This window comes from Esox lucius, chromosome 15 (genome assembly GCF_011004845.1).
Source record: "Esox lucius isolate fEsoLuc1 chromosome 15, fEsoLuc1.pri, whole genome shotgun sequence".
In the NCBI taxonomy this organism is placed as follows: domain Eukaryota; kingdom Metazoa; phylum Chordata; class Actinopteri; order Esociformes; family Esocidae; genus Esox; species Esox lucius.
This window is the reverse complement of record NC_047583.1, coordinates 16,010,449-16,031,164: the sequence shown is the minus strand read 5'-3', so window position 1 is coordinate 16,031,164 and position 20,716 is coordinate 16,010,449. Positions and strand designations below refer to the sequence as shown.

At 40.4% G+C, this 20,716-nt stretch overlaps 3 protein-coding genes and 1 long non-coding RNA gene across 9 annotated transcripts; 3 read left to right on the top strand and 1 right to left on the bottom strand.

Moving 5' to 3' along the window:
- Window positions 1–234: 234 nt before the first annotated feature.
- On the bottom strand, window positions 235–2,246 carry LOC109616648. The gene is made up of 3 exons (XR_002197886.2): window positions 2,168–2,246; window positions 581–774; window positions 235–465 (listed from the first exon to the last, which is right to left on the bottom strand). It is a non-coding gene; the product is annotated as an uncharacterized LOC109616648 (long non-coding RNA).
- Window positions 2,134–8,166, top strand: cfap99 (cilia and flagella associated protein 99). Of its 4 annotated transcripts, none has more exons than XM_020053900.2 (16): window positions 2,134–2,276; window positions 2,436–2,552; window positions 2,733–2,877; window positions 2,998–3,092; window positions 4,135–4,247; window positions 4,332–4,512; window positions 5,690–5,770; window positions 5,863–5,931; window positions 6,047–6,133; window positions 6,234–6,322; window positions 6,415–6,619; window positions 6,756–6,897; window positions 7,043–7,194; window positions 7,318–7,523; window positions 7,612–7,801; window positions 7,899–8,166. In XM_020053900.2, exons 2-16 carry the CDS (start codon window positions 2,439–2,441, stop codon window positions 8,004–8,006), a joined length of 1,977 nt encoding a protein of 658 aa, XP_019909459.1. In that variant the 5' UTR covers window positions 2,134–2,276; window positions 2,436–2,438; the 3' UTR covers window positions 8,007–8,166. The 4 variants fall into 4 exon arrangements, with proteins under 4 accessions (XP_019909459.1, XP_019909458.1, XP_010877199.2 ...); XM_020053899.2 differs by having other exon boundaries at window positions 2,433–2,552; XM_010878897.3 differs by having other exon boundaries at window positions 2,134–2,552.
- A 3,277-nt stretch (window positions 8,167–11,443) lies between these two features.
- On the top strand, window positions 11,444–13,612 carry LOC105015581 (E3 ubiquitin-protein ligase RNF4). Of its 2 annotated transcripts, none has more exons than XM_010878846.5 (7): window positions 11,444–11,717; window positions 12,038–12,077; window positions 12,205–12,320; window positions 12,709–12,760; window positions 12,858–12,981; window positions 13,078–13,126; window positions 13,237–13,612. In XM_010878846.5, the coding sequence occupies exons 1-7, from the start codon at window positions 11,670–11,672 to the stop codon at window positions 13,384–13,386; spliced, it is 579 nt and encodes a 192-aa protein (XP_010877148.2). In that variant the 5' UTR covers window positions 11,444–11,669; the 3' UTR covers window positions 13,387–13,612. The 2 variants fall into 2 exon arrangements, with proteins under 2 accessions (XP_010877148.2, XP_010877149.2); XM_010878847.5 differs by having other exon boundaries at window positions 11,464–11,717; window positions 12,748–12,760.
- A 1,025-nt stretch (window positions 13,613–14,637) lies between these two features.
- si:dkey-21a6.5 (scavenger receptor class F member 1) lies at window positions 14,638–20,555 on the top strand. Of its 2 annotated transcripts, none has more exons than XM_010878850.4 (9): window positions 14,638–14,727; window positions 16,410–16,634; window positions 17,737–17,875; window positions 17,960–18,048; window positions 18,237–18,300; window positions 18,655–18,743; window positions 19,019–19,131; window positions 19,242–19,398; window positions 19,754–20,555. In XM_010878850.4, the coding sequence occupies exons 2-9, from the start codon at window positions 16,457–16,459 to the stop codon at window positions 19,909–19,911; spliced, it is 987 nt and encodes a 328-aa protein (XP_010877152.2). In that variant the 5' UTR covers window positions 14,638–14,727; window positions 16,410–16,456; the 3' UTR covers window positions 19,912–20,555. The 2 variants fall into 2 exon arrangements, with proteins under 2 accessions (XP_010877152.2, XP_010877151.2); XM_010878849.4 differs by lacking the exon at window positions 14,638–14,727 and adding an exon at window positions 15,043–15,288.
- The last annotated feature ends 161 nt before the right edge of the window (window positions 20,556–20,716 follow it).

Below are 20,716 nucleotides of genomic sequence, written 5' to 3'. Positions count from 1 at the left end.
AGGTCAGAGATTTCAAGTTCCTCACAATGGTGTCATAATAATTGATTCTTTAATACATTTTAAACAACTCAGAACTGTTCAAAACCAGTCTGAACTGGGAGAAGCCTAATAATGACGACTTTCAGGTCAGAAGACCAGAGCTCTAGGATTTTGCCACAGATGTATAGAGAGGAGCCTAGAAACAATACTTAGGGAAAACCAGCTCTAACACTGGTCCTCCCACGTTACCTGGTTAGGAACAGCCTGCCAGGTAGGATGCAATCCAAGGGTGTGGAGAACCTGAGATCGCAAGCCCAGAGAGGTTGTTGAGGAGGATCACAGTATTGAAGGCAGCAGGCAGAGCCAGGATGTTAAGAACAGAGAAGAGACCGCCAGGGCAGTGCGAAGAGCCGACGTGTCACAGAGAACAGTCTTGGTTCAGTGATTTGTTTTGAAGGCTGACTGGTTAGGGTTGAGGAGATCATTCTGAGAAGATAGCAATGTCAAGTGTTTTGGAAAAGCAAGACAGAATGGATATTATTCTTTAGTTTTGGATATCAGGGTGGTCAAGTGATGGTTTCTTGAGGCGAGAAACTCTAACCTTCTTTAAGCCAGAGGGTGCTGTGCCAGAGTTGACGGGGGATGTGATGAGAATGGGAGGTTTCCATATATGGTCAGGAGAAGGATGGAGATGTGGTTGAGGGGCAGGTTGTTAGGAACTAGGATCTTTGCTTAGCCTGGTAACTCCAACTTGGAAACTCTGCAACATCGTAGAGTTCCGACTTGCTTGTCCATCTGATGTTTTGAAAAAAAAAAACGATGTGTGTATTTATGTCAAAATATCAACATAAACGTAGTTGGAGTTCTAGCTTTTTGCACATAATGTATATGTATATGTATTTGTATTTATCCTTCAAAATTTACTTGAAAATTTGATTGCGTATGATGAATTCACAATTCTTTTTTTGGTATACTGTTCCTGTCAAAGGTTTGCATACACCTGGATTTTTTTTCAAGCTATTTATTTGGGAAGTCTATTTTTGCTTTGAGAAATACTATATAACCTTATAAAATAAACATTTATTTTGTTTTGTGTCTCCAAAAGGTAATTGATATATTGTGAGATGCCTCAGCATTTTTCAAATGAATCTGGCACCAATGTAGACACTTCAACTGATAAGTAGAAGCTTTAACCAACTCAAATGTGTTCTTGGTGCTAGATGACTTCGCCAAATACTGAGCAAGCGCTTCACTGGATATTCTTCTGTCTTTCAAGGAACTGACCTTAGTACTGTTCAGACAGCTTTTTGAGTCATCCAAGCATGTATCTTCAACTTGCCCAGTTTTTTCAAATTTCTTTGAGACATTTCTTCATATTCATGGATTGCACCTCATTCACTCATTCATTACATGGCGTTGTTGCCATGGTCAATAACACCGCACCCATATTGATGACCAGAAGTTCAACTGGGGTTAATGGTTTAAACGGGTTTAATTACTATCTAAATTACAATATGGGGCTTGGAAATACGACAACATTGCCAAAGCACGCTAATATTTGAGAACAATTTTGCCATCATCATGATATTATCAAATATACTAAGTCTATATATAAGTTTGTAAGATAGCAACGTTCAGACATTCGTTACATTAGCCAGCGAATTCCGTCAAGAATATCTAGTGACGCTAACGTTGGCTAGCTAAAATGATGTGGATTCCACGCAACATTAACTAGCTAGTTGACGTTGATGCCATATGACATCAAAAGGAAAGTGCTAGCTACCATTTATTTGCCCTCTTTAGATTTTCGTTATCGTCTTAATCGTTTTATCGGCTTAAAGTAATGCAGACCAAAATCTTCAACATCTCGCATGAGGAAGCACATGAGTAGAATTCTCATTTGGCCATCAGCCCAAGGAACGTTCACAACACCTGTATTGAAACCCATTCAGCCTGCAAACCGCCAATTGTAATTTTAGAATCTTGGCAAATCATTTTATACGTAGAAACACAATGTAATATTATGATAATAATAGAAAAAACTATAATGTAGTTTATATAGAGAGTTTGTTTGTCACTCATGATCAATCACCCGCGTACGTAGTTTTTGCTGTTTGTCTGGTTGTAGCGGTGAGTTGCTTGGCAACGACCAAACATTGGAGCTGTTTTGAAGCTTCTAGCGACTAACCTTGAGAAAAAATGGGTTCCACGTTGCTAGGAATTTGATCCATAAGTCAGAGTATTTCGGCAGAAGTTTTGCTGCCCTGCTTGGAATTCGTTACGTTCACGCAAGAAAGGTTAGAGATTATATCTGTTGGTTTGTCTGTCGTTTTTACTTCACCCTGGAGCTAACGAAAGCTCACTGCATCCACCCATCACTTTCACCTACTTATCCATTGACAGGATTTTTCTTTCCCTTAATGCCAGTTTCTGTCTCAAATTTGTATGTGCAGCAGAATATGGCAAAAGGATATGCAGCACTCATCAAGGAAGCCACTGTGCTCCTTGACCAGTTTAATGCTGACAAACAATGTGTTGAGGAATTCATAGATAATGCTTCAAAGGATATGGAGGTAACATAAAAGGATGTGTATGTGTTGTCATGTGTATGTGATGTATTCATTTCAGAGTCTATTATGAAGCATACAAGTAAAACAGTAAAGATATGGAAAGTAAATAATGAACATTCTCTATACCATATATAGCTATGTATAAGGTTATACTGTTTCAAATAAGTTTGTCTTTCATACCAGAACCTGGATCCGTTGGATAAGAAATTTATACTTGACATAATTTATGGATGCATTGAGCATAAAAGAATATTGGATGTGGTCATCAACGTCTTTTATGCTCAGTGTGGAAAATGCTTACTGAAGGCTGATCGTAGCCAGTTTGCAAGTAAGTTCATCACATTATTTCCTGACATCAAGAATTCTAAAAGATAATGCTTTCAGATATACCTGTATAAATGTTCTGACCATTGTTCTCTTATATGTTTGCTACATTTGTTTGGTAAAGTAATCTGTTACTTGAGCGTTTTCCTTCTTGATGACCTTGGACTGCAGTGCTTCAGCAAGATTGTCAACTCTCTTGACATCAAAAAGATATATCAAGTGAGAAACACACATTTTCTGTGGCTTAATGGCACCAACAATGCAATCACTTTTTTTGTTTCCAGTAATGTTAAATACAATGAATTGCCTCTTTACATGCAGTAACAACAATCACATGTTTCCTGTAGTTGTGGATTCATCTCTCTCACATTGCTGTAGAATAACCAACTCTTCCATGCAGAACTGCTTCACAAAGCGATAGTTGTAGGTTTTTGAAAACTGAACTTGTTTGAGGTCCTTTGGAAAAATCTTAATATGGGTTGGGTCTAGCCATTGACTTGGTTATTCCAAAATGTTCAATATACTGCTTTTCAGTCATTCTGATGTAGGTTTGTGTGTTTTAGATCTGCAGATGTTATATGACCCAGGTGCCCTCTCTAATCTGGTCATATGAGACGCCTGACATTCGATTGAACAATTCTCTAATACAGTTCAGAATTTGTTTCTTTCAGTGATAGCAAGTCTTCCAGGTCCTTTTGCATACCCAACATATTATATTACTACAACCATGATTGACATTTGATATAGTGGTCAATACGGTGGAAAGTATTGTTTGGTTGTCATCAAGACATAACATGACGTATTTTGTTCAAAATGTAAAATAATGTTTGTGAAAACTCATTTGGAAGCACTTTTCAAGACTTCTCAAGATGCCAGTGAGTCTGTACAATGAAAGAAGTGTTTCTTTTGGGGTGGCGTTTGTTTTGGAATTGCCTTTTTAATGGTAAAACCTAAACCTAATTAAGAAGTCATGGCTGGATCTAAAATGAGCAGCAAAAAATGTTAAAGCGGTTATGAGAGAGTGGGACACAATTCTTCCACTGTGATGTGAGAGACTGATCAAAAACTACTGGAAGCATTTGGTTGCAGTTATTGCGGAGAACCAGTAATTTATGGTAAGGGAAAATCAATGTGTCCGAAAACCCTTTTTCGTAGCACTGTAAACTGGGGGTTACTTTTTGTAGTGTAAAAATGTTTTCTGTCTATTCACCAATGAAACGTACTTAGACTGTGAATTATGGTGTAAATTGTGGTTTAATAGTTCCTGAGTTTCTTCTTCAACATCACAAACCTCAGTACCTGGATCCAAGGAGAATGGAGTCAGATCTATGATGCCTCCTATGTGGAGAAGAACTGGATTGCACCTCTACTAAGGTACAGCTCCGAAAAGAAATGTAAGTTATACACAAAGATATTTCATTACCACTTTTTCTAATATATACAATGTTTACCCACTAGGTGGCGCCCTGAGATTGAGATTCTAATGGCTCAGCAGGTGTCCAGAATGTCAGGAGAGAGTCAAGTCAAGAAAACCACCAAGGAAACTACTAAGCCACAGGAATTTTCACTTACCAAACCCAAATCTCGCCCTCTCCCTGTACCCTTGCCCGTCCCCCCACAGGAGAAAAAAACCCATGTGGTTCGTTTACAGTTTCTGTTTGACCATAAGCTACCAGAGTTGAAATATAAACACTTTTATTATTATTTTACCTGGATAACACCTAAATCATCATTGCATTTTGGTGCACCAGATGTACAGTAGATAACATTTTGTATAATGGGGGTCGTAATTGTTCTGATTTAACCAAATCATATATAAATGTAATTTTCTGTCACCTGACAACTATTGAAGTGATCCTGGTTAACCCTAAAGAAAATCAGATGTTGCCGTGGGATTTCCTGGAATGTTTCTTGGTTGTATACTGCAGAGTAAGCTATTCCACATAAGAAGCTAACAAAAGATCTACAGGATTGTATTGTTTAAGGGTATAGATCAGAAACACTGTGGAGACCATTGGTAAGAAGTGAAGGCAAGATGGCACCACCAGGACTGTGCAAAGATCGGAGATGGCTAGCAAAGTGAAAGCTGATACTGAAGACTACCAAGAGACCAACATGAATCTTAAAGGGGCTTCAGGATTTTCTTACAGGAACTGGACTCGCCTTGCCTTTTATAACCTTTTGTCGGTCTGAGATGGGGGGTAGGGTGGCAAGACGGGTGCCATTTTCTAACACAAATATAACATTCAAGTCAAGGTAGAAAATGTTGGTCTTAATTCCAAAAGATGTAATTCTAATTCTAATGCAAAGCATGGTGACAGCAGCATCATGTTATGGGGTTGCTTCTCTTCAGTGGGGACAGAGACTCTGGTCAGGATATAAATATTGTTGGTAACTTATTAAAGGTAATTTGCCTTGACTTCAATCTTTATAGAAACAAAAGCTGAATTATCAATAAGGGTGTGTAGACTTTTGATATCCCCTGGACATTCATTTCCACCAAAATCCTTAGATGTCCTTGGAGCATTGCGTCAGTTGCAGAGTCAGTTGTGGTGGGTTCTGTGTGGTGCAAGCATACAACTAGAACCGTAGATGGTTTGATGGAAATGGTGAACGAGTATGCTGACAGTGAACGAGTATGACAGTGAACGAGTATGCTGCATACCATGTTGCTCAATGACACTTGCATCAAACATACACAAAAGCAATGGTGGCCTTTTTATATTTTTATAAAGTTGGAATGTATTTGACACAATATAAGAATATTATTTATTTTATTGTAACCTTCATAGGCATCACTGCTTATTGTTTCCTAGGTACCAACCAGCACCTACAGAACTCCAAAAGAGAAGCAGAATTTGGAGGAAATCAAGCAGAGGAACCGTCAGAAGGCAGAGGTATATTGTTTCTGGTATGTCATTTTAATACATGGAGCTCTGTTCCTGCATTCATGAATTCAATAACCCCCTGTTTTCCTTTCTGCCCACAGCATGTCCTTTATGAGGCAAACACTCAACAGTTCAAGTGCGCAAACACACTGAAGTCAGAGCGCACTAAGGTGGGTAGTTGAATGATCCCTGTAAAAGGTACAAAATATTTGCGGTTTTAAGATTTGTTTTCTGTCTATCCTCACTCAGTCCATACTGAAACATATGGTGCTGTCTGATTTCCAGAGTGTCATCTCCCAGATTGTGCAAAGCCATGACACCCAATGCAAGTTTGATTCAGTCTACACCTCTGGATCCCCAGCCACCCATAAGGTAGTGGGCATGATAAATTATACAGAAGGAATATAGGGCCATTGACACACCTTTGATTGTGGGCTGTATTTATATCAATGTGTATTTCTATTTCCAATAGACTAACAACCTGCCCATCAGGCTTAACACCACGGCTATCCTGCGAGAAGGAGCTCTGTATAATCGCCAGGTGGAGGAAGAGCTGCGCAGGTACAACACAATATAATGCATGCCTCATATCAGGTGTGCCACTATATTCCAGAAATGAATCCCCACGTGTGCTGTGTTTTACTATAACACAGAATGGAGCAGTTGGTGGAGGGGGCTGGTGAGCCCTCTTCATTCCTGAAGTGGCAGAGGGAGATGCGCGACCAGGACCTCCAGGAGGAGCTGGCCCAGGTTGAACGCAGGCGCCTGGAGGGCCGCATCAGTTACGAGGAGGCTGCACTAGCCCGCACACGCATCACTGAGTGCAACCAGAAGACTGCACTGCTGAAAAAGGAAGAAGTGTGTGTTAATGGAGTTCATTATTAGTTTTTAAGTAGTATTATCTCTTTAATCGAAAAAAAGGTAATTTGCTTTATTATGTTCCCGTCTATTAGTGCCTTTGATTGAGCCTGTCTTGATTTATGATTGGTTCCAGACTGCCAAGCTGATGCAGAGATATGCAAACAAGCGGTTACAGGAAGAGAAAGAGATGAGAGACCTGGTGCAACAGGTGGCAGATGGACACAAAAACTCAAAAGCAGCTAAAAGGAAACTGCATGAGTTTAAAAAGCGTATAGGTGACTAAACTGTATATAATTACATCACCACCTGTTCACACAATATACCCTTTCTCATCAATAGTTATTACATTGGCTTTGATGCTGTGGGACAACAGAACTTGGGTCTTATGTCTGTGTGTTTTTGTGTTTGTCTGTGTTTCAGTAAAAGAAGTGTCAGAGCAGAGTCAGGAACTCCTTCGCCAGGCTCTGGAAGAAGCACAGGCAGAGCTGAGCAGGAAGTTTGAAATCATCAGTCAGATTCGGGCCATTGAGTCTGTTCCACTTATCAAGCACAAGTTTGTGGATGAAACAGAGGTGAGCAGGGAAATGGATCTTGCTCACACAACACAGTGTACAAGCATTTACGTTGGTTCTGTCAGGAAGAGTAGGACTTTTATGACAAACTATATACTGTATTCTGACCTATCCCGGTGTCAGACAGCAGGACATGACCTGCTTGGGGAGATGTCCCTAGCTGAGCTGCGGGAACGTTTGTCCCTACTGAGGGATGCGGAGCAGAGGGAGCAGCAGGACAGGAGGGAGCGCATCCTGGGGGACAAGCAGGGCAGGGAGCAACTCCTGCTGGAGCAGCTGGACACCATCTCCCTTCACAGGGCAGCCCAGGGACAGGCTGCTATTCGCAGGTGAGAACAACTGAGACACTTGTACACCTGGCAAGCATGCACAACACACGCTTGAGATGTGTCCTGATATGCTTATGGCGTGAGGCAGGCAGGAGGAGAAAAGAGCCAGGCAGGAGCTGCGGTGGGGAGTACATGAGGACGAGAGGGTGGTGGCCTTGCAGAGGAGACTGGAGGAGAAGAAGCAGGAGCGCCAGAAGCTGAAGCAGAGTGAGAAAACAAAAGCCAACACTATTGAGAAATCTGCCTCAGAAGCCCTAAAGAGCTGGAATCACAGGAAGGTAAGCAGAAATGTTAACTCTTCCACCTGTGTTTGGATTTGCTAGATGTTCAAAAGATAACATACATGCATCCCTGTGTGTTTCTATGTGCATGTAGCACACACTAGAGGAAAAGCACTGGGCAGATTTGGAGCGAAGCTTGGAGCGTCAGGTCCAGCAGGAGGCCCCTGACACTGTGTCCCAGAAGACATTTCTCAAGGCCTAGACATTAACCTATATCTATCATCAAATATGTTGGCCCTGAGAATTTGGGAAATCCTAATTTTATATAACCGGTATAAAATGTATTTACTTTTTTAAGGCTATTCCTGTAATCAAGAGCATGGTAGCATGTACAAATGCAACATTAAAAATGAATTGTGTTATTTAGACCCTGGTATATTAAAACAGCCAACCTACATACACTAACTGTGTTTTTTCCTTACAGTTTGTTTTTTAGCTATCATTGAATTGGTAGCTCACATCATGCTTACATTCTTACATTCACCACACTACAGTGCTCACCAGAATTATTGGACCACTAGGTAAAGATGAGGGAAAAGGCTATAAAAAAAAGTTATTGTTGTTTATAAGCTTGATGTTACACTTAAAATATTAGAGGAATAAACCTTTTTAATTTAGGTTAAATTGTTCTTTTGCGGGGGGGTTTCTAAAGGTGGCACCCCGGCAACTCCTTGTGGTTGGCTGGGAACCTGAAAGCCTGATCATGGTTGTTTGCTGGTGAATGTGTTCTTCTCTTCCTGGTTGAGCAAACCAGTGATGAGTAGCAGAACGAATTGGCAGTATGTGCACATCTCTATCTAAGATGAGCATTTCTCTTCGTAGCATGTTGGGAGTTTTTTGGGAGTGATTGCAACTTGGATCTACAAGTGTTAAGTCCTGTAAGTTGTGAGGTGAAGCCCCCATGGATTGGACCTGTTTGTTCAGCACATACTACAGATGCTTGATTGGATTGAGATCTGGTGAATTTGGAGGCCAAGTCAACACCTTGAACTTGTGTTCCTCAAACCATTTCTTGAACCATTTTTGCTTTGTGGCAGAGTCCATTATCCTGCTGAAAGAGGCCGATGCCGTCAGGGACTACCATTAACATGAAAGGGTGCACATGGTCTGCAACACTACTCAGGTAGGTGGTACATGTCAGTAACATCCACATGAATGGCAGGACCCAAGGTTTCCCAGCAGAACATTGCCCAAAGCATCACACTGACTCCGCCGGCTTGCCTTCTTCCCATAGTGCATCCTGATGCCATGTGTTCTCCAAGCAAGCGATTCACACGCACCCAGACATCCATGTGACGTAAAAGAAAATGTGATTCATCACACCAGGCCACCTTCTTCCATTGCTCCGTGGTCCAGTTCTGATGCTCACGTACCCATTGTAGGCGCTTTCAGCAGTGGACAGGGGTCAGCATAGGCACCCTGACTGGTGTGTGGCTACGCAGCCCCATATGCAACAAACTGTGATGCACTGTGTTCTGACACCTTTCTATCAGTACCAGCATTTATCAGCCATTTGAGCTACAGTAGCTTGTCTGTTGGATTGGGCCACACGGGCCATCCTTCGCTCCCCACGTGCATCAATGAGCTTTGGCTGCCCATGACCGGTTCACCACTTTTCCTGCCTTGGACCACTTTTGATAGGTACTGACCACTGCAGACCGGGAACACCCCACAAGGGTTGTGGTTTTGGAGATGCTCTGACCCAGTCGTCTAGCCATCACAATTTGGACCTGGTCAAAGTCGGTCAGATCCTTACGCTTGTCCATTTTTCCTGCTTCTAACACATCAACTTTGAGGACAGAATGTTCACTTGCTGCCTAATATATCCCTCCCAATGACAGGTGCCATGATAACGAGATTATCAGTGTTATACACTTCACCTGTCAGTGGTCATAATGTAATGGCTGATCGGTGTACATTACTAATAAAATAAAAATATATTTTATTGGAATAACACAATAGAGACTTGATATGGAAAATGTCTTCTGTGAAGTAGTTAGTTTAATTGCTGGTGACTCCCCCCATTCTATAAGCCACCATGCAAATTTATGTAAATACATAACAGATCGGCTTATAGTAAAAAAGCCATGTAAAGTGGTAAATGGCATTTGAGAAATACTCATTAGGGTGTGAAGAATCTGGGTATATTCCCAGTTATCGGGGTACTACAGATTAAAACATTTCAACAACGAGTTGGTCAAAACAATCTCCAGATTGTTCAGGCCAGACATCAGAGCAGCGGGATATCACTGATGATAAGCAGCATCCAATAATGACTGAAAGACTGACAGTCTGCATCCCTAACAAAAATAGCTAAATCAGATTTCCTTAACAAAATTAGTTCTTTAGGAGAAAGTCTCTAGCTGTTTGTTCAGAAACGTGAGGAAATGAAGGCCTGCGTCTTGTTAAAGTAACATACTATAGGTATGTACAGCAGAATCCATTCAGAGAGACAAGAATGAGTTCATGTAGGCCCAATACTCTGTCGTTTTTTAAAACCCTTGAAATCAGCCTTGGTTGTATCAGAAAGCCAGTGAAGAGGCTAGTAATCAAGTAATATGATGAAATGTTTTGGTTCTAGTCAAGACTCTAGCTGCCATATTTAGCCTTAGTATAAGTGTATTCCGCGTCTAATCTGGCTAGCCGGAGAGAAAAGACATCGGAGATGTCTACGTTCTTTCCTGTCGGTCATAGACCTGGAAAAGACCACTGTCCAGACTATGGGAACACTTGACAATCCTGTAACACGGCCGATCACTTCGCAAGGGTCTGCATGAATCTCAGCAGGGTGAAGTGCACCACTGAAACGAGTACAGGTGATGTGAACAGCACTAACATACGTCTATGTTAATGAGTGCAAAGTGTCAGTGAGGGCTGAAAGGGAAAAGTAGTACGTCACTCTGCAACCTAATAATAAACCATAACAATACCAGCTAGATTTAAGAGGCCACATGAAATGATATGAGCCTTAAGTCAAAATAAAACCTGTGCTTAGAGATAAACTCACAAAAGTCAGCTGATGACTTTTTTAGGTCTGTTTGTGACAAGAGTTTGGTGTGTGTGGTAAGAAACACACCCTTGAGTTTGAAAATAGTAGAGGCTAGTCAACAGCATTTACTGTTAGGGTTCACATGTAGGCACCTCTGGTGTATTGCCTTCACCATCTCAGCAGATCTTAATAATTAAAGACAATGCCCCTAAACAAAGAGTCACTCCTCTGCAAATACAATGATGTCCTTAACACACTGGGTGCGTAATTTCATGGTGAAGTCCACTTTAAGTTGGACCTAACTCAGTGAGTCCAGCGTGCATTGAGCAATGTACCAGTTGTCAGAAAGCAGCTGTGAAAGCTCAACTTCAAAAATACAAAGCAGCTGGCCACATGACATCCACCACAGATTTACACAGCCTACAGACTGGATAAGTAATATGGTTACTGTCAAGAAACAAGGAAAGCTAGATATACAGATATGCCTTGATTCTTCATCCCTCAATCATGCTCCACTTTGGAAGATAAACTCGGAAGGCTGAGCCACTAGATGGCACCCTGGGCAGGATGATGAGTACACATGTTTTACTTGAGAGCAACTGGCCCACTGATTTTATTCTTCTTTGATTAAACACAATGATTGTTCCAAATGTAAAAATTACGGGGTTTAAATTGTGTTGTTCAACCAGGGCATGCTGGTTGAAAAAAACGTATGTAGTTTAGACACTGAAATCGAGGACGTAATCCGTCCATTTATTCAAATGAATGACATCAGGCGATACGTAACAGCGTGTTTAAATTTGATGTGCTCTTAGGAGATGCTTTGTTTGGCTAATAGGTATTTTCTGCACTTATCTGGTACGGAGTGGCTGTTGAATGTCAGTTGAGCCGGAAAGTAGCTCAAGTCTGTACCTTTCAAGAAAGGTAACCAACACAATTATTTTTTAAATGTACGGTACTAATATTACAATCAAATTGTATACATGGCTGCTTTTAATAAAACAAATTAAGCTAGCTACCGTTAGCTCGGCATTAAACATTTACTTTTTGATTTGAAAGGTACATGTAGGCTAGGCAACTGTACGTAGTTCATCCCCAGTGTTGGTTTTAAGAACCAGCGCTACAAGTAACCTAACAGCTCACCTCTAGCTAGCGTTGAACAAAATTTAAACCAAGGTACTAACGTCAGTAACCGCTACTTTAGAAAATGACTGCATCATTTGACACTAATATTATGCGTCTAGGCTGTGCAGGATACAATGGAGTTTCCTGATACCAATACAGGTAAATGCTTTAACAGGCGCAACGCCTTATGCCATGGAGTCTGGAGAGCAGTGTGATAGGCCTATATTGTACAGCCTTCGTTGTCGGTATATGCTGGTGTGATTGTGTCTGTGACTTTTTTTGACAGATGAGCTGGTTGCGGGACAGGAAATTGTTGATTTGACCAATGAGGTTTTTACGTCATCTTTTGTGGACCTCACCAACATGTCTGTTGATCTCACCAACAACAGTAATTCAGTAGTGGTGGGTGCCAATCCGAAATTAGCATAACACATTTAATTAGGACTTAACATGTATTTTAAGGCCAAGAACCAGAATACAACATTATCACTACTTAAGTGCCAATACAATAACATCTGTGTTGTAATTAGATACTGTATGGTGAACAAAGTTGAAATGCAATAAAATCAGTGTCTGCTTTAGAGATTTGAGAGCAATGAGTAAATGTTTTGATCAGTCATGGAAGACCTGGAAATGAATTGATTCCCTATTTTAAAAGATAGACAGCAAGTTTTAAAGAAATTATTTTGAGTTTGGTGCTGGTACAACTACCGTTTTCCAAATCATACAGTATTTGCCATGATACGTGACTTGATATTTTCCCTATCACTAATGTATGTCTGATTTTAAGATTCTCATCTGCGGTTTTGTATTTGTGGTACCATTACAGATTATAGATGAAGGTGAGTTTTTCCCTGAATATCATTATCATTTAGATAAATAATTTGAGGAAAATGTTGGGGCCAGTGTTGAATGTCTTACATGTTAATCTAAAACAAGATCCAAAGTGCTGGCAAAGACATGACCCGGAACAATACGTCCTGAGCAGTGATGAAGAAGAGGAGGCTGTCATTGTTCCTGACAGTCCAGTGACCGCTGCCCAGTCACCCAGCAGAATGGCAAGGTCAGACCACCCATCTTATCCCTCTATAATCTGGCCAGTTATAACAATACATAAGGTACAGATGTGGTTAAAATACTTGGTTTCTGTTGTTCACAGATCTTCAGAAACCATCAACTGTCCCATTTGTATGGACACATATGGAGAGGTAAATCAAAGGCTCAGTTTCTACTTCAGGCAGAGCATAGGTAACTGGCTTTTGTTTGAAGTAAATAATGTGATTGCATACCTAAAACAAGCTTCTTGTTCATCCCTTAGATAGTTGATGGTGGAAGAACGCTTGTGTCTTCCCAGTGTGGTCACCTGTTCTGCAACATATGTATATGTGAATCACTTGCCATATCACAGACATGCCCAACCTGCAGGAAGAATCTGAATCAGCAACAGTGTCATCCAATCTACATCTGATCTGTATTCCATTGGTTTTCTTATTTAGTGGATTTAAATTGTGATTTGTCGTGTTTTAGAGCATTTTGTCTGTCTCCCTTTTATGTGACTTGTGCAGCTTACTTAAAACGTCTTTAAAAACAATGACGTGTTCTTTATCAAGTGGTCTTCCTGTGAGAGGAATTAAAAAAAATGTTAGTGTACATGCTTTGTGTTTTAGATTTAATGATTAAAGTATTTAACTATTTGTTTTAGGGTTTTTTGTGTATAAAATGAGTCTGATATTAGGCACTTGTATAGTGTGGTGAGAATGGTACACACATTAAAAGAGAATAAAGTAGACAAAAGATTTGCCAGGGAAGTTTAAGTTTCACTGGAATAAACTTTGGGAGTGTTTCAATAATGTAACTTAACCACACAGTAACACTAAAAAGGTGTCTTCTGCCCAAGTTAAGACATCCTCCTATGAAACTCTATTACCAGAGGTACCTTTTTATTTGTTGGCATTTCGGAAATGGCAAGATGCATTTTAGTTTTACTAAATATCTTAAGTTATGCTATCAATAAACATACAAAAAATGCAAAATCGAAGGCTATACTTGGAGAGATAGTAAAATGTTTCTGTACACTTCCAGTCCGATGCAAATTTCTTAAATAGTTAAATTGAGCTTTCAGTCTATCATCAGAGTGTATCTCCACAAACAGTGGAACAGACAAGGCTATAAATAAAGCCAGAGATAATTACAGACAACTGTTGATTATGTGCAGTACACACAACAATCACTAAATGTTGCATGATCAAATATAAATAGAATACTAGGTAGAACAACACATACATAGATATATTGTTCACAAAGCAAAGTATAACGTTTTTATAAATACAGGGAGCATACTCTCGAAAAGATGATAACACAGCCGAAGCAATAGAGCTTATTCTTGCAATTGGGTACCAGGATGTCTTGCCCATGTATACTTGATCACAAATGCAGCGCAGAATGTACACCTGGATAACATTTTGTGTAGTGACAATAACCTGAATATAAGCACATCACCCCTTAACCCTACCTGAGTCGTACACATTATCTGGCGTTTTAATCAGTTCAATTTAAAACACCTTTATTGGTATGATAAACAAGTGTTTACATTGACAAAGCATTATTATAACAAACGACCAAACATGAAGTGTACAAACACTAAATGTACAGAATTAAGAATAGATATCGTTGACTTCATAGTGTATTGTTCATTATGTGTTTTTATTTAAATGTGCAAGTTGAGTAAATAACTAGGCCTATGTTACACCCCTTATCTTGTGGCTGCTATCACATCTTTTGCAGCGGTGACTGCACACTGGCCACTCATGTAAGTGGAGCTTTTCGGCATGTTTTCATTTCCAATTCTTTAACAGTGCTTCACGTTTGTGGGAAATGGACTAATCGTCTCTTATTTCGTTATAATTTTAGCGTGACGTTAGGACGTGTATTTCTGTCTCAGGTTTATGTTGTATGCCTTATTCTCTCTCTTGTAATGTAAACAAGTGTTTTGCAAGTCATTATTCTTTTGCTGTTTTACGGCGGGTGGCATCCAACTTAAATGGTTTTGCAAGTCATTTTCCGGCCTTCAACGGTGTGTGTGAGTGACCCCGCCCGGATAAATGAACTGAAGGGGCGTGTCCTGGAGAAAGCTGTATTGGATTCTGTACTGTCTGCCGAAACAAGAAGCAAAATCACATGATGTGTAGTTTGTCATATGACATTGATGAGACATCGGCAAGTAAATCGAAGCTCAGTGGACTTCCCTAAAGAAAGAAAGCTATTACTGTCAGGGATGAGATTCTTTAAAACTTTTTTGTGACTGCTGACAATATCTGGAGTATGGAATGTTGGGGAGTTTTTTCTGCGATAGCTGCCGCTTGTCTGCTAGGTAAGGTTCTTTGTGGTTGTCTTGGCAAACAGCCTTGAGCTGTCCTAGATCTATTACCGAAGGCAATGGCATCCTTCGAGATAACCCACCCTCTTGGCCGCTATATAGATTCATTATTTTCTGTTTTTAAAAATTGTATATTTTTCGTATAGCAAACTACTGAGTGTTGATTCAGACTGAATGTTCATTTTGATTTAACAAACGGATATACATTTGTTCGTTTGGTTTGACCGGCTGTGATTCAGAACATACATTACAATGACTGAATTAAACATTACACACTGTGCTTATCAACATTCTTGCATAAATGCAGCTATAATATTAAACTTCCCATTTTATGTCTTGTCTATTCGTTGGGCCCTTTAGGTAATTCTACACATACTTAGAAAAACTCCCTTAGCAGTTTTCCATGCTCTGGCATTTAAAATGGCATAAAACATACTTTATAGGGCTATGGTCAAATCGAATAGTTTTTGAAGTACAAACCAAGGGAAATCATATGACCTGGTTGAGAATAATTGCATTTCTTGAGGGTGTACGTCTTTTTGTCAGCAAAGTAGCTCAGCTCATAGCTAATGTGATTACTACCACAATAAGTTCTCTGTTTGCTGCACTGCTCAATCCCTCTCCTGTTTTCCCAACTCATAGATTTCGTTCAGATGCCATATCATCTTATTTTAATGGTGTGTGATAATGATACACTGGAGCAAAGAAATAGTTACATATCCTAAAGAAGATTTACTTTTAAACACTGCCTATTTGTCAATCATTGACTAGCACATACAGAGAGAAATATTTGCGAAACAGCACAGTCTCAAATGAAAGGATTTGAAATATGAGATTAAGGCCTATTCTTTTTTTTCTAATAAGTCTAGAAATTCATGGATGCCTAAGTAAAGTCCAATTTCAGGCAGTGGTTCAGTGTCAACCCCTGTAAAAGGTTAAGCCATCAAACGCTTTATCTGATTAACTATTGTCTTCTGAACCATATCAATCTGTTGTTGACCAATTATATGGATCATGGACTAGCCTCTCACAACAGGTGCAATTTCTTGTGTTATCTACCACATTGTTTATTTTTCTCAGTTTAGTTTTTTTGCATTTGCTGTTTTTCCTCACAGGTATCGGGTTGAGCCAGACGACGGCTCCCACACTCGCTCCTGCTGTAATGAACACTACATTCACTGACAATGTGACTGCTGCCACAACATTGACTGAGAGCACCACATTAAATGACAGTGTGACAGTGACTACCCCTATGATTCTCAGCACCACTTCCACAGGCTGCTCTTCCCTGAACACCTCCACCTGCGAGGTCTGTGTCCCAGGCTCTTACTCTAACAACGGTAAGCTACACCTGCTTATACTGGCCTGGTTGAAAGAGGCTGTTTTTTTAGTGACGTGATACTGAGGATAAAATAATAACCCCCCCCCCATTAAGGGACTTTATAAAATGGGATTAATCCTTGTGTGACAGGAAAACATTTCTAACAGTTTTTTCAGTTTTTCACCCTAGAAACTCTAGTTGTAGAAGTTTGTTTGGGGTCATTGTCTTGCGGATGCACTCCATTTATGGCATGTGCTTGTAATTTAGCAGACCAGATGTTTCTGTACACTTCAGAATTAAATCTGTTGCCGCCGTCAGCAATCTCATCAACAAAGAAGTGAGTCACCACCAGTGGCAGCCATACATGCCTAAAACATAACACCCCTCTTCAACAGATGAGCTTGTATTGTGTAGACCTTAGGCAGTTCCTTTTTTATTCCGCAATAGCTCTTATTCAGCTTTTTTAGCTGGCCTTCCTCTTGGAGGCGAACTAGTAATATAGCGTCTTAGGGTTTGCTTGTGAAGTTTTCTGTGGATGTTAGTGGCTAGCATATCTACCTTCTGGAGAGTCTTCCTGTGTCGTCTGTTTATCTTTTCTTTTTTCCATTATGGTAAGAATTTTTTGGTCATCAACTGTAAATGGCCTTGGTGTGACAGGATGTTTCTTGGTAAGCTTAAGGCTTTGGCTGCGATTTATTTGGTATAGATTTTTTCGCACCATGATGGCTTCCTTGACTTTCAATTACACCTCTTTGGTCCTCATGTTGACGTACACCAATTTGAGCTCCCAAAGACAAAAAGCAATTTGTGGACTCAAGAATATTGACAGCTGTCTTGTGCCTGCACAAATGACGTGACAAGACACACCTTACTAACCATGAAAACCTGCCAATCCAATTGTTCCAATATCTTAGGTGCCCTGAAATGGGGGGAACAAGTATTGTAATTTCTGAGTGGTGAAACCAATATGTACACAATTACTCTGAAATAAATGCTGAGGTTCTACATTTGCTCATCATGATGGAATAAAAGTCAACAACTGTCTGAGAGATCACGGACACAAGATTTGTGTCTGACCCACAAAACGCCTGTTCAGTAACAGCATATGATTTCTCCCACAGACAGCCTGCAGTGCTCCTGCTGCCCTGGTCCAGGGATGTGTCAGTTCACAGCGGCTTGCCTCCCATGTTCCCTAGGGTTCTTTCAGCCTCTGACTGGACAACAGCAATGTTTGCCCTGTAGCCAGGGTTTCTACACCAAGTGAGTCTCAGTTAACTGACAACATAACTGATTCCCCAACATTCTGTAGACCAATTGTTGTCCCTCGTCTTTTTCGCCCTTTAGCATCTCCGGCAGCCGTGTGTGTCGAGCCTGTCACCCAGGATCATACAGCAACAGCACTGGTTCCAACTCCTGTCAAAACTGTTCTGCAGGTATTTATCAGTTTTGGTTGTGTCATCATGGCAGTAAGAAAGAAAGTTAAAGTAACTACCCACAGAATGGCAACTTTTGAAAACGATCAGCTCTACTGTATTATAGTTGGGCTTAAGTCATAGATCCATGGCTTTAGAAATATTCCATTGCATCTGTCTGGTTTTTATGTGTAATATGTTATTTTCAGGTTTCTATACATCACAACAAAATGCCACATCATGTAATCCATGTCTACAAGGAACATTCTGCAAGTAAATTTCCATTCATGGTCACCGTAGATCTGTGGATACTAACATGGTGTGCACTGCAACAAGCTCAGATTGAGCCCTTGATAATCCACTCACAATGCTGTGTTCCTTGTCTGCTGAGCTAACATCACATGCTTTCAACTCATTCAATTGATCTCACTTTCCAAAGCAAGAAATACATGCACTCTGACAAACACGTACTGATGCACTGACACTCAAGGTTATTTTTGGGGTTATCGAAGACCTATTAAAGGGGTTCAGTCATCCGAGATGGGATGGTGACAGCTGTATTATACAGTATGCATCAGTTAAAGTGCTCCAATATTACTTGAACCCTGGTGGCCGTCCTTCCTACAGCTCCTCCAGTTGTGCTCAGTGCGAGATCTGTCCTGCCGGTACCGAGTCCCTACAGGCTGCAGCCAAGGAGTGTACAGCTTGTCGTCCTGGTAACTGCTAGTGCCACCCCTAACAAAATCAACCGTGCTCTTTGTAATGCATTCAGTGTAAGATAGAGACAGTGTGTGAAACATTCCTTAGAATGTTTATTCAGTCTAATATAAAGTTAACATTTCACTGGTTGTATGTGAAGTAGCTCTATTCACTGAAGGGGTATCTGATAAGACATCTACAAAAACAAAATGAAGGCATAATCTAATGTGGGACTGAAGCACATCGTAATAGCAGATATGTATTAATGGGATGATTGTTTGATTTTGGACAGGCATGCACAAGCCCCCCCTTCAGAACATGTGTCAAATCTGCAGCAGTGGCTTCTTCCAAATCCACTGGGGTCAGGAGACATGTAACCTCTGCCCCGAAAACCACTACTGCCCGGTCAGTATCCCCAGGTCGTGTTCAGTATAAAACCTCCCGGTAATGAAGGTATCCTAAAGGGATTCCCTGATCAACTTCAGTGACCAAGGCTCACTTCATCCCTCCCACAGAGTCCAGATGTGAATCCCATTCTGTGCCCTGGCGATGCCTTCTGTCCTGAGGGCAGCACTGCTCCAGGTTACTGCATGGAGACCTTCTTCCGTAAGGCCGGGGAGGAATGTGAGCTTGCCCCCGTCACCATTGCTCTACTTGTTATTGGAGGAGGAGGTATGTTGGAAAGACATGTTGGAAAATGTGTGTATTGGAAGAAAAGCAGTTTAAACTGTGGGGTAAATTTTTTTTTTTTTAAATGTCTTGTATAGAGAATACCCTTTTCCCCCATTTCAGTATTTGCTTAAGATTTTAGTTTTTATCTCAAAACGTTGTTTACGAACATGAACCTTGTTCTTCCAATATACACACTCTGTGATTGAATAATGTTGCTCATGTAATTTAATCTCGTGATGCTATCCCCGCTCCATAGAAACTGAAATCATGCTGAACTGAAGGAGCAGTAGTGAGCGAACCTTTTTAGTCTTTTGTTTTATACAGTATTTTGCTACATAATTTTTCTCTTATCTAGTTGCCCTGCTCTTTGTAATCCTGCTGGTGTTGCGTCGGAGACGAGACACAGATGGAGAGCTCTCCCTTGCCCGGCAACCTCTTATACGCAAAGAACGGCCACAAGGCCGATATTACGGGATCCCGTGTGATGCTGAGCCAGTGTATGCTGGTTGGTAAACACATCCTCAGCAGAATCAAATTCTGTGTGTCTCAGCTGTAGACTAATGACCATAACCGAACAGAGACTCCCACCATATCCTAGCCATTGTTTCGAACTAATATCCATTTGAGTGCTTTTTCATGTGTTCTTGACAAGCAGAACGTATTCTCTTCTGCATTCTGTTCATAAGTGATGGCTGATCCATCACATTTCATTCTTTGCATTCCTTTTTAGCTTAAAATGATAAATGGTTTAAAAGAGCACACTAGATGGTTGAGGATGGTTGACATAAGAGCTTGCTAGTCTTTTATAAGGACTTGGTGGAGTGTTATGAAAAGCACTTTTTTTGTTGTTTGTAAATCTTAATATGTGCATTGTAGATTGGTGTGTAATGTATGCTTTAAAGACTGTTTTAAGTAAATGTTTTCTATTTTGCTCTGTCATAAAAATAATATACAGGTATTTGCTGGTTATACAGCGGAATAATATTTTTGATCTGAGGTACTATGTTATCTTTTTTATTGTTTGTTTGAAATGCATTCCTTCACATGTTCGTAATTACTTTGTTGACCTATGTTATTTAAAATATTGTATTTGTATATTTTAAGAAAACACTGAATCCAGGGCATATGCTGAAAATAAAGCACAACCTTGCGCTATACTCATTTGAACTTACAGAAATGTTTGTAGGCATATACTAACCTATAAAGTTATTTCCATGCAAGTGTATGAAAATTTTTGTTCAACATTTTAACCTCAGTAAATGTCGAACGGTGGGCGCGTGCGGGCGCGTGTGTGTTTATGCAGGCACGTTAGTAACTG

Coding starts and splice junctions, on each gene's coding strand:
- LOC105015581 (XM_010878846.5), top strand. CDS start 11,670: ATGTCAGTTGAGCCGGAAAGTAGCTCAAGTCTGTACCTTTCAAGAAAG. Junction 12,761..12,857: donor ATTACAGATTATAGATGAAG/GTGAGTTTTTCC, acceptor ATCTAAAACAAG/ATCCAAAGTGCTGGCAAAGA. Junction 12,982..13,077: donor TCACCCAGCAGAATGGCAAG/GTCAGACCACCC, acceptor TGTTGTTCACAG/ATCTTCAGAAACCATCAACT.
- si:dkey-21a6.5 (XM_010878849.4), top strand. CDS start 15,240: ATGGAATGTTGGGGAGTTTTTTCTGCGATAGCTGCCGCTTGTCTGCTA. Junction 18,301..18,654: donor CTACAAGGAACATTCTGCAA/GTAAATTTCCAT, acceptor TCCTTCCTACAG/CTCCTCCAGTTGTGCTCAGT. Junction 19,132..19,241: donor CCGAAAACCACTACTGCCCG/GTCAGTATCCCC, acceptor TCCCTCCCACAG/AGTCCAGATGTGAATCCCAT.
- cfap99 (XM_010878897.3), top strand. CDS start 2,400: ATGCCAGTTTCTGTCTCAAATTTGTATGTGCAGCAGAATATGGCAAAA. Junction 2,878..2,997: donor TGATCGTAGCCAGTTTGCAA/GTAAGTTCATCA, acceptor TGTTTGGTAAAG/TAATCTGTTACTTGAGCGTT. Junction 7,802..7,898: donor AGAGCTGGAATCACAGGAAG/GTAAGCAGAAAT, acceptor ATGTGCATGTAG/CACACACTAGAGGAAAAGCA.